Source organism: Triticum aestivum, chromosome 1B (assembly GCF_018294505.1).
Source record: "Triticum aestivum cultivar Chinese Spring chromosome 1B, IWGSC CS RefSeq v2.1, whole genome shotgun sequence".
Taxonomy (NCBI): Eukaryota; Viridiplantae; Streptophyta; class Magnoliopsida; order Poales; family Poaceae; genus Triticum; species Triticum aestivum.
In genome coordinates, this window is record NC_057795.1 from 594,584,661 (window position 1) to 594,597,248 (window position 12,588).

General features: G+C 43.3%; 1 protein-coding gene across 1 annotated transcript; it reads left to right on the top strand.

Moving 5' to 3' along the window:
* The first annotated feature begins 5,167 nt into the window (after positions 1–5,167).
* Positions 5,168–11,878, top strand: LOC123080188 (putative leucine-rich repeat receptor-like protein kinase At2g19210). The gene is made up of 12 exons (XM_044503086.1): positions 5,168–5,261; positions 5,657–6,215; positions 6,316–6,809; positions 9,487–9,625; positions 9,743–9,814; positions 9,912–9,983; positions 10,062–10,142; positions 10,221–10,403; positions 10,489–10,678; positions 10,869–10,995; positions 11,224–11,274; positions 11,364–11,878. The coding sequence occupies exons 1-12, from the start codon at positions 5,168–5,170 to the stop codon at positions 11,876–11,878; spliced, it is 2,577 nt and encodes an 858-aa protein (XP_044359021.1).
* Positions 11,879–12,588: the final 710 nt, after the last annotated feature.

Sequence of the window (12,588 nt, forward strand, 5' to 3'; positions counted from 1 at the left end):
AAGAGTTGCATCAACTGCTGCTAGAGCTAAATCAATAGCTGCTGCAAGTGCATCAACTTCTTCATCAAGGGCTAGGTCTTCATTTGCTCCTCCATGGCCTGCTACTACTGCAGTATCTGGTTCTTCAAGGGTGAGGAAGAGGCCAAGCAGACTTAGGGATTACTTCTATGCTAGTGGCAATTAGGCTGGCTATTGTTGTTGTTGTGGTGTTGGCAACTTGCATTTTGTTAATCTAGAACTTGCTAGATTACTCTGCTTGCTGTGGTGTTGCAAAGTTGTTGTGATGCTCATTCTCTATCATGAACTTGCTATTTAATATGTCAACTTCCTGTGATGTTGCTAAACTTAATATGATGTTGTTCAATATGTTGAATGGTTATTCAATATATCATGGGTTCATGCCCTTTCGTCGACGGTTGTCGAGGGGCTAGGGTAACCCAAAGTGGTAGATGCCCTTTCGTTGACGGTTGTCGAGAGGCTAGGGTAACCCAAAGTGGTAGATACCCTTTCGTCGACGGTTGTCGAGAGGCTAGGGTAACCCAAAGTGGTAGATGCCCTTTCGTTGACGGTTGTCGAGAGGCTAGGGTAACCCAAAGTGGTAGATGCCCTTTCGTTGACGGTTGTCGAGAGGCTAGGGTAACACAAAGTGGTAGATGCCCTTTCATTGACGGTTGTCGAGAGGCTAGGGTAACCCAAAGTGGTAGATTCCCTTTCGTTGATGATTGTCGAGAGGCTAGGGTAACCCAAAGTGGTAGATGCCCACCACTTTGGGTTAACCAAGCCTCTCGACAACTGTCAACGAAAGGCATCTACCACTTTGGCTTCGTCAAGCCTCTCGACAACATATGCTTGTTCGTAAAGACATGAAGTATATCATAAATATTTCAACAGACCATCTCATCAACATAAGGCATCTATATGATCAATTTGGACCACAATGCACATTAACAACACAATTCCATATGATCACATTGACATAACATCATAATTCATTACATCATACTACTAAGGTCCACATCTTAGACTAGTGTTCACATCTTACATAATAATCCATTACAACTTAACAGGGTACTTAATTCAACAGAAACAACATAGTTCAAGACAATACAACCGAGCAAACTTAGTTCAACCTTGTTGGCCTCATACATTATGCCAACAAATTGCTCACTCATCACATATTTCTTTGATTTTCCTCATCTTCACCTTGTTTACCTCCCCATCCTTAAGCAAATCAGCTATGATATACTCTAGCTTCTTCTTCTCCTTCTTCATCTGTTCAATCTGTTGAACACCTTCATCTACTACATGTTGCTTCCAATTCCTAACAAGTTCACCATTGCTCTGCTTAATCACTTGCAGTGTTGTCCTAAGCTCAGTATTGTCTTTCTCAAGTTTAGACTTCTCTTCCTCGGCTTGAACTACAACATTCTCTACATCACCATCCTGCATAATCTTCTGGTAATTCTCCCTCATCACATTCTTATGAATTGTTGCAAAAAAATTGCTTGTTTCCTTGATGTGGTTCTGGTGCTTCTCCTAGATTAGCTTCTTCTCTTCTGCCAGCTTGAGTATAAGCTTTTGTTTAGCTTCATTCTCTTTGCTACTGTGCTCATAGATATCCCAAAGTTTGTGAAGTGCATTTTTCATGGGTTCTGGCCATTCTGGGTCAATCCACTGCACTAGACCACAATTGTCTCCTTCCTGTGATAACAATAGTTACTTGCATTTATTAAACCTGTCAGATTCCTTCAAGAGAAATAATTCATACTACACCATAGTGAGCAGCAGGACAACACATTCAAATAAGTCAATTAACACCTATATTCAGTGAACATCTATATTTTTTTTAGTGAAGCACCACTACACCATAATTGACTTATTCAGTGAACATCTATATATATTCAGTGAAGCACCACTACACCATAATTGACACCTATATTTAACACCTATATTCAGTGAACATATATATATATATATATATATATATATATATATATATATATATATATATATATATATATATATAGTTAACTGAGCTCATTTAACACCTATATTCAGTGAACATCTATATATATTCAGATAAGCATTGATTAAATGACAAATTCTTTCCTCATAACAGCAGATAAGACAACATTTTCAGATATATTCAGTTAATAGAAAAAAACATATATTCAGATAACTGAGCACCAACTAAAGGATTTGCATAATCTTCATCTACAAGAGAGTAAATTGCAAATAGAGGACCTGCCACTAACCTCATTACTGCATCCGTAAAACCTACGGCCAGTGTTTATTCCTTGGAAGACAACAACCCTCTTTACAGGAGCGTATGACAGCACAGCGGGCCTCAGGCCACAATGCCGCACCACTCTGGGTCAACATTGGTATGTGGGATCTACAATAGTGCAATATAGCAGATACTTTACTCAAATCCTCAATCACAGAGGTGAAAACAAAGCTCAAATCGAAGAAAACCCTAACCCTAATTTGGGAGAAATGATACTCATGTAGGTTTCCTCTGCGTGCGACTTGAAAAGGGGGGAGACAGATTCGTCACCGCTGGTTTCGTCGTCCTTCCAGGAGACCATGGCTGCGGCGAGCGGCGGCCGACGGTGGGAAACGAGTGGTGGAAGGGGTCAGAGGCAGAGACCTAAGCGAGAGAGAGGTGGAATGGGGAACTGGGTGCTGCTCGACCGGGTCGCTAGGTTTTCTGCGACGCTGTCTAACGGCGCGTGACGGGCGCCGTCGCCCCTGTCCACGTGGCACCTAACAGCGGGCCCAAGCGGTCAGGTTTGCAACTCAGACGCGGCAAATCAGTGAATCAGGGTCATTTGAAAACTGTCAGCACAAACGTGGCAGTTTTTTGAAAAAAAAACCCCGAAAGGTGATGGTTTTTTGATTTAGGGTCTCCAATTGTGGTGGTTTTTTGCAATTTAGTCGTGAATTTGAGTTATTTTAGCGAGATAGTACGATGCAACATGCTCATTTTTTCTAAAAAGAAATGTTACAAGTAGGTACTCGCCCAAACTATTTCTCTTGTTACAAGAAGTATTCTATGTGTGTTGTGTGATGTTGTGTCCGTGCTGGTTTTGTTGGACTCTTATTTAGAAGGCCAAGGTTCCTCCCAAAGTCAAAACCTGGTAGGTGCGAGGCCGGGAAGTGATCTTCCCCAAATTTTTGCTGGCGGCTTGGGACGCGAAACCCTCGCGCCGTCCGCTCGTCTCGCCGCCGCCATAGGCGCCAGCGGCGACCGGGTGCATCGCGGAGGCCTGGTTGTCTAGCCCTATCTGGTCCTCTGTCTACCGGAGGCCCGACGGAGGTTCAGACTGCAGCTAGTTGTTTTGGCCAGGTTTGGAAAAAACGGATCGGCAACCGCACACACCTGTTTGCACCAAGCCATCCTCTGATCACCGGCGGGTTCCCTATGCGTAGCATCCTCCGATCGTAGTGATGGATACCACCATCGGTGCATTGCTGCCACCCAATTGTCCGGAGTTGCACAACGGCTCTACTTTGGCTGTTGGCGCTCATGGCATGGCATGGGGGCGTGCGTCGGGCTCTCTGCTGGGAGGTGGACCATGGTGGTGCACTTTTGCATGGGTGGTGATCGGCCGACAACACTATAGTGTTTAGATTCCTATCTATCTTTTTTTCGTCGGTTGTGGCTATCTCGTTTTCATGCTTTTAGCTTTTTGTGAGCCTTTTTGTTATTGGAGACTTGAAGACTTTCTTGAACATTTTGCTTATTAATAAGATGGATGCATGCATCATTCTGATGCAGAGGCCGGGGGATAACCTCCATTTCCCAAAAAAAAAAGATCTGATCAGCCGAATGAGGGTGGCTGCAGATTATGTTGCACCGACCTCCTAGGACTTCATAACCATAGAGGTTACCGAAAGATCTTCCAGATTGTTCATCTCAAGATCCAGTGGTTAACTTCAACGGTGAGATACAAATTATGCACGACGACTTAACGCAGAGGATGGTTATGCAACGATGGCAGTCGTGCAGTCGCATCACATGTTACTGTTGGGCTCGCGGAGAAGTGATGGCGATAACACTTGATGACTTCACTGGTGGTGCTACTCGAGCATCCGGTCACGAGCTCCGCAGTGAAAGCCTAGATCTGACCCGAGCTAGTTATAACATCAGTATTTTTACGATGTTACCTTGTTGAAGATATTGCATGGATATGCTTGGATTGATTCTTCTAGATGCCAACCTAGATTGTGACCTTGGTGGTTGGATTCGAAGATCGCGACAGGTGTCTCTCAGGTGTTGCTGTTGAAGAACCTCATTGTCTGTGTGATATCATGAGATGGTTGGTGTGGATATAGTCATTGTTGTAGTTTGCCGATCTCGGATCTGATCGCTGCGGATTTTTTATTTTTGCTCGCGCTACGCATAACCTTGGCCTCATATGACTTTGCTATTGCCGGCGTGTTTCTGTGTGAGTGCGCGTTGGTATTGGATGTGTGAATCCTAACTATACAGAGACCGGAAGTGTGCAGTGTGCTCTTAAGGTCAGTATCCTTTTGATGCAGTTTTTGGGTCAATAAAATCCACTCTTTAACAGCTGCATTGGAAAAAAGGTCAGAAGAAGTGTGGGGCACGGCCAACATTCCCGGTCTTCCTCGGCACTCTCTCAACGCAAAATGAAAGTCGTGCACCCAGCAAGAGGACACATTGACCAGGTCGAAGAAATTAAAGTCAAACCTTTGACGGGCGGTTTGCCATAGCACTAATCAGGTCGATCGTGGGTTCCACAAGGAGGTGCCGAGGGAATTAAGATTAATGCCCACTGACAAGTCTTTAGTACCGGATACATTACACACGTAGGTGTAGCGACGTGGTTAAGCATGATGGTGTTCATGCCACCATTATGCTAGCTATAACATTCATACAGAGTTGGTTTTTCATCGGAAAACAAAATACAGTTTCTTTTTGAAAGAAAAAACAAAAGACAGTTGGTTCTCTTCCTATATCCAGATTAAGGCGGGCATGTTGTCTTTGTTTTTCTTTTGACAAATGGGAGTTGAGGCTGCGCATGTACATGGAGGCATGGATGGTGCTATGCTAGCCCGCAGGGCCGCACATATAAATACCATGATGCTCCATTAGCTACTTGCAAGTGCATATTGGAGCCGTCAACGCCGCAGATCGACAATGGCGGCAACGCCATGGCTGCTGCTTGTCTGCATCGCCGCTGGCGCCGCCTCCAGCGGGGTGCTTCAAGCTCGTGCCCAGCCTGACAGCAAAGGTATGTATGCTCACTGTCCCCGAAAAGATTAACTGCGCATGTTTTCACAAAATCAATACGCAACAGATCGACCATGCATAATTGCAAAGTTCACGTGCATGAGACTATCCATAGCAGGGAGTAACTTAGACTTAACATTAATATGTTACTAGTCTATGCTATCACCTTTATAGTGAGAAGTAACATATGTGTTGACATGCAACACTTCATTTATTAGATTGTAGAATCATCTTGCCTGTATGTGTGATGTTACTCATAGTGTGAGTAACTAGCTACATTACTTAATTTGCCTCTCTACTCATTATTTAGCTGCCACATCATCTTTTTTCTTAGGTGTCATCTATGTTTGACTTTATGTTACTCCCAATAGTCTCACCAAGGATTATAAATTGCAGGTTTCATAAGCATAGACTGCGGATTTCCAGGGACAACGAGCTACGTAGACAGCACAACCGAGCTCTCCTACGCCCCGGATGCCGCCTTCACCGACACCGGCTCGAATCACAACATCTCAGTGGAGTACATGAAGCCGCAGTCGCTGCTCTCGAAGGCCTACCACAACTTGCGCAGCTTCCCCGACGGCACGCGCAACTGCTACACGCTCCGGTCCCTGGTGCCCGGGCTCAAGTATCTCCTCCGCGCCTCGTTTTTCTACGGCAACTACGACGGGCTCGACAGGATTCCTATATTTGACCTTCACATAGGGGTCAACTTCTGGAGGGTGGTGAACATCACAAATATGGGCTACGCGCTGCAAGTGGAGGTCCTCGTGGTTGTGCCGGATGACTTCGTACAGGTTTGCCTGATCAACACCGGCGTCGGGACACCATTCATCTCTGGGCTGAGCCTGAGGCCGCTCAAGAAGACGATGTACCCGCAGGTAACCGCGGCGCAGGGCCTGGTGCTGATGACTAGGCTCAACCTCGGCCCGACTGACGATTCTACCTTTGTCAGGTGAGTGGTGACCCTCATTCAATTCAAAGGAACCTTCAACGTATGGTAACCCAATCCGATTCGGAGAGAGTAGTAATAAATCACAAATGAAATTGATCAGGTACCCTGATGATCCATACGATCGAATCTGGACCCCGTGGGTCAACATGAAAATCTGGACCGTGATATCGACAAAGAAGAGGGTGCAGAGCATAGACAATGACGTCTTCGAGGCGCCAACGGCAGTCATGCAGACGGCGATCAGGCCGCGGGACGTCACCAAGAACATAGAGTTTTCTTGGAGCCCGGAGCCCCAGCCGAACGACCCGTCACCAGGGTACATCGCCATCTTGCACTTCTCTGAGCTGCAGATTCTCCCCATTAACGCCGTGCGGCAGTTCTACGTCAACCTTAACGGCGAGTTGTGGTATCCGAGCGGCTTCACGCCTACCTACCTCTACATCGGTGCCACCTACAACAACCTCCCCTCTAGGCATAACAGCTATAACATCTCCATCAACGCCACTGGCAACTCGACGCTGCCGCCGATCATCAACGGTGTGGAGATTTTCTCCGTCATCTCCACCACCAACCTTAGCACGTACTCACAGGATGGTACGTCTGCTTGCACATTTAATAGGGTGCCCCTACTAAAAAGATGTTTTCCTTATGGTGTTCACATGAAATGTATATCACATGTCACAAAATTGCAGATCTAATTTGATGGCCACATCAAGGAATAACAAGCACAAATTCACAGCGGGTAGTACCAAACCTAAAATAACATTGGTCTAGTGCTATTTAATGTGTACTGTTCATGAGGGCCAAATTTTGTGCTCTAAAATTCTGAATGTGTACCAGTGTACTAAATAGTTAAATAGCACCCGATGAAGCTTATGGGAAAAATTAGACAGGGTTGCTATTTTTTTGGAAACCATGCATATAAAGTTCCAAACCAATTTTTTTGTGACACAAAACGATAACTAATCATGATGCAGTATTAAAAAATCTAGTATTTTTGCAAAAATGGATTCTGCTACCTTTTATAGTAGGATTTATCTATTCATTTGACCACCATGTGTGGATCAGATTTGGCTTTTAAAGTTTGAATCATGGTAGATACATGTTGTCTCAATCAGAAATACAGAAAAGAGCCATCTCAAACTGATTGAAATTGACATAGCAAACGGGTTTTCATGGCGTTTGGCATTGGCTGCCACATAAGAGAGGTGGCCTCAAGAATGCTCAGGTGGAGGGGCTCGGGAGGAGGTTCCGTCGGTCGGAGCAGTCAACACCGTATATATGGAGTTGTTATCGGATGGAGCTCTTGCCACCATGCCATCTCGGCCAACCACTATGTCGGTTGACTGATGTCGCCCAACACACATGCTCTGTGGGACTCATGATCATGGTGAAAGAAGTGGTAGAACTAGGGCAATGCAAGAGGGAGACAACACGTGGCAGGTTAGGAAGTAGCATGACGGGATGGGTTTGTATGTGTCTAGGGATCAAGAATGTGGGGAAGAGTGATTTCACAAATCAAGATCTAGGGTTGGGGGTGGGGAGAAGGCTGTGTCTGAGCAAAGTTCTAGTGATCTACCAAGCCTTTTGGTGCTACCACACACCGTCGCGCGGTAGCACACCAAGAAATTATAGAGTAAGTCCATCATTTTTGCCTCTCCATGACACTATTGATAACAACTTGAATTTCAAATTCCATGTAAATACATGTTAGATCAATCAGAGCATTTCAGTCCCAAATAAGTTGGGGTGGGCTAGAGTTGAAACACATAAGATCTCAAAACATAGGCATGATTCTGACACGTGGATAGCTAACTTTCACGCTCCCCTGTACATGGCTAGTTTTTTTTTTGGTGATGTTTCAGTCCTTTGGGAACATGAAACCTCCAAAACATATTAGCTCAGTGCTACTAAAAAATCATTTTTTTGCTGATTTGTAAATAGTGCTACATATGTCACTAGAATTTCTCTCGTGTGGTTAGTTTCCAGACAGAGAGCATGGGAGAGAGAGAGAGAGAGAGAGAGAGAAAGAGAGAGAGAGAGAGAGAGAGAGAGAGAGAGAGAGCTTGCACTGGGTTTTAAAGTTAAGCCCGCCATATGTACCAATTGCTAGCTATTGAGCCTCGTTGCCCGGATATATCCCAAACGATTGTGCCATAAATCATTTGGGATCTAATGTTCAAGAATTCCAAAGGGTTTGGATAATATACGGTTGCTGATGTAGATTTTGTTGCAAAACCGTGTAGAATGAGTCTCACCCGTGACTGTCTTTTTGAGGTGTTTGGGTTGAGCAGTTGTACAATACTAGTGAGTGTTGCACAGATTTATAGATCAATTTTATGACTCTAAGAGATGTAATCATGTCTTTAATGCACTAGTGCCTAGTTAAAATGATCAACGAACATGGATACTTATAAACCTACTTCTTAAGACTTCGCAAAAATCATGCTACTATGTTTTTAAAAATATACAAAAAAATCACGTAAGTAGGAATTGGGTATACTACCTACCAACATGTGTAAAAATCTGAAAATGGAAAAGCTACAACACAAATTTTATTGTAGCTTTCTCATTTTCTAATCTCCACACACTTTGCAAATAGTTACAACTTTTCTGAAAAATCACATTGATAAGTGTGTACCCAATACCTACCTATGTATCTCTGTGTGTGTGTGCGCGTGTGTGATATTTAAATATTTTTAAAAACTTAGAAATTTTATCTTTGCCGAGGAAAAAAGGTTCTAAGTAATGTATGTAGATTTCGTGACACAATATAATCCCAAATAATATTGAAACCATCTGCACTCTGGAGTACATGCTCCCTTTAAAAAAATGATTTTGCACCCTTCAAAAACATCCATAAAATACTCATATACTAATGGTTAAATTCATTTTCAAATTTCATGTTCGGTGAAAATAATAATTTATCTGAGGCAATGGAAATAAAAAATTCAAGGACTTTTCAAAATATTATTTGCTATTTTAGTTCCCCATTTTTGTTTTTCTACCCATACCACAAATGAACGAAATTTTGGTGAACGGAAGGGTTCATCAAGCCATCTCTCGCCTTACCACAAAAAATATAGGCACATACTCACTCTAATATCTACACACCATATGTTTCTTTCGAACTTTCTACAATAAAGGGAGCATGCGCTCTCCACAAGAAAAATCCACACCCCATATATGACAACACTACAAAACATACATGAGATGTGGTTGATGCTTAGCCAAATCATGTGTGGTACTAAAAACTTGCATGAATCAACAGTATTCGCTATCATGGCGATAAAGGTGAAGTATCAGGTGCAAAAGAACTGGATGGGTGACCCGTGCGTTCCAAAGACTATGGCTTGGGAAAGGTTGGCATGCAATTATGAGATCACAACCCCTCACAGGATCAAAGCCGTGTAAGTATTTTAGATTTGAGCATCTACCTAAATTCACTTCAACATGAAAGCACAAAATGAAAGATCACGTAAAAATTCGATAATGACTCTCATTCGGCGGAGGTTCGTTCTCTGCAGAGATTTGTCCTTCAACGGCCTAAGTGGTGATATATCATCTTCTTTCATAAATCTCAAGGCTCTCCAGTACTTGTAAGTTTGTTTTTCAGCATTGTTTTCAAGATTCATTATATATAGTTCCTTTTTGCAATAAAAAAAATGGAAGGTAACCTTTGTCAACATTTTTCAGGAATCTGTCAAGCAACAAATTGACAGGCTCAATTCCAGATGCCCTTTCCCAAATACCTTCGTTGACGGTTATGTAAGTCCTGCAACTTCTGACAATTAATTTTGCACCCAAGGTATTAACTGAAATCTTGCAAATATCCTTTTTCTTTAGAGATTTGTCAAGCAATCTGCTCAGTGGTTCAATTCCCTCTGGACTTCTCAAAAGAGTTCAAGATGGCTCGCTCAATCTAAGGTCAATTTCAATGTTCTTTTAGTTACGCATAGCACTAGATACATTTGACGAGAAAAAAATCATTTCATATTTTGATAGATATGACAACAATCCAAACATTTGCACGAGTGACAATTCATGTCAGCTGGCGGCTAAAAGGAACAACAAGCTGGCTATCTATATTGTTGTCCCTATAGTTGTGGTTGTGGTGATGGCATCATTGGCAATACTTCTCTTTTACTTGATAAGACGAAGTCAACAAGGTGAGGCATCAACATATGCGTGGATAACAATTATTTAGTCAATGAACACTATTGATGCTGTCATATGCCAACTATATGTCAGTAAATGGTGGCCGTGGGGACAGTTCATTGCAACTTGAGAACCGTCGGTTCACCTACAAACAACTTGATACGATAACAAGGGGATTCAAGCAGATTCTTGGTCGGGGAGGTTTCGGGATTGTCTATCATGGATTCCTAGAAGATAATACTCAGGTGGCAGTGAAATTGCGGTCTCGTACTTCTAAGCAAGGTGTCAATGTGTTCCTCGCGGAGGTAAATCTTTGTTACTGCAATTGGTGAGGGTTTTTTATGTGCATGAATCTTACACGTCATTTCATTAATACATTCAAGAGTTTAAGTCAAGCACAAAGCTAACCAGTAGCCACCCCTAGCACACATACAACAAAAGGACAAAGCATTTTTTTACATCGTGGATCTTCTGAGACATGAACCATTTGTGCAGGCTCAGATTTTGACGCAGATTCATCATAAGAATCTTGTCTCTATGATTGGTTATTGCAAGGATGGAAAGGACATGGCACTTGTGTACGAGTACATGTCAGAAGGAACACTACAAGAGCATATTAAAGGTATATGTACATGTTGCAAATTGTTAGATGTGTGGCTTTAAACTGGTACTAAGAAAGTGATTTATGGCTACACTATGATCTAGCACTTCAAAGTACAAACTGACAAAATGTTCACAATTAATCCATAGAATCACCTGCAAAATAAAATCCATAGAAACATTGCCAGGGCGTGGTATTCTAATATTCAAAATGCCCGTCTATCTGCAGGAAGAGACGGCAATGGACAAGGTTTATTGGACTGGAGAAAGAGGCTTCAAATTGCACTTCAATCTGCCAAAGGTACTACTAGCCTTGAATGCAACAACCCTTTTTTATTTTATATGTTTGTGTTTCCAAGAACTTAAGAGATGATGGTCCGCGATGTGCAGGGCTTGAGTACTTACACACCGGATGCAGCCCGTCCCTCATCCACATGGACGTGAAGCCCACAAACATTCTCCTAAATGTGAGTTTGGAGGCCAAGATTGCCGACTTCGGCATGTCCAAGGCCTTCAAGCGCGATAAGGACACCCATGTATCCACAAACACACTTGTTGGTACATATGGATACGTTGATCCAGAGTACCTGGCAACAATGCAGCCAACAACAAAGAGTGACGTGTATAGTTTCGGTGTCGTGCTGTTGGAATTAGTCACCGGGAGACCAGCTATCCTTCCAGAGTCTCCGATGCCCATCAGCATCATCCAGTGGGTGAGGTCCCAGCTAGCGGAGGGCAACATTGAGAGCGTGGTGGATGCACGCATGCATGGTTGTTACGATGTGAACAGTGTGTGGAAGGTGGCAAACATTGCTCTAGAATGCACCACACAGGTGTCGGTAGAGCGGCCCACCATCAGTGACGTGGTGGTGCAGCTGCAAGAGTGCCTCAATCTAGAGGATTGATATGCGAGCGGTCACATGAACGACGCCTTGAACAATGGCAGCGGCAGCCATTACCCAAACTTGAATTATGAGTCTCAGGACAGTGTTGCATCAGAGATGGAGCATGTGTCTAGAAGGATGGTACTAAGGACCAATGATCCTGTTGCACGTTGAAGACTTGTCGTCGAGTTGAAAGAAGTCACAATTGCCCTTTTATGTCATTGAAGGGAACTCTGTGTGCTTTAATATGTCCTTATTTTCCACCACGCAAATGGGAAATGTTCAGATAGTCGAAGACCCAAGTATGGTGTGTTTTTGCAAGGGTTTGTGCTACCTAATATATGGCCTTTGGATTTTTCGCAAAAATAGTATGCCTAATTATTATTTCTTTTGAAATACACGGGTATCTATGACTATGTACTCTTCCCTACATTGACTGTTGTTTCCATGGTATGGAACTGGAACTATGTACTCTTCTTCCAAAAAATTGATTTGCAGTGTGCTAATGTTTGAATTCACTTGAAATTGGGAATTGGCCCCCTGATGTCGTGGTTCTAAGTCTGACAGTAGTGTAGGGGGTAGGAATGGAGAGGCAAGATCCTAGCTATAGAGTAGTTGTATACGCAAGAGATTTATGAGTTCAGGCCCTTCTCGGAGGAAGTAACAGCCCTACGTCTCAGAGCCCGGAGGCGGTCGACTGGATTATGTGTGTATGAGTTACAGAGGCGCGA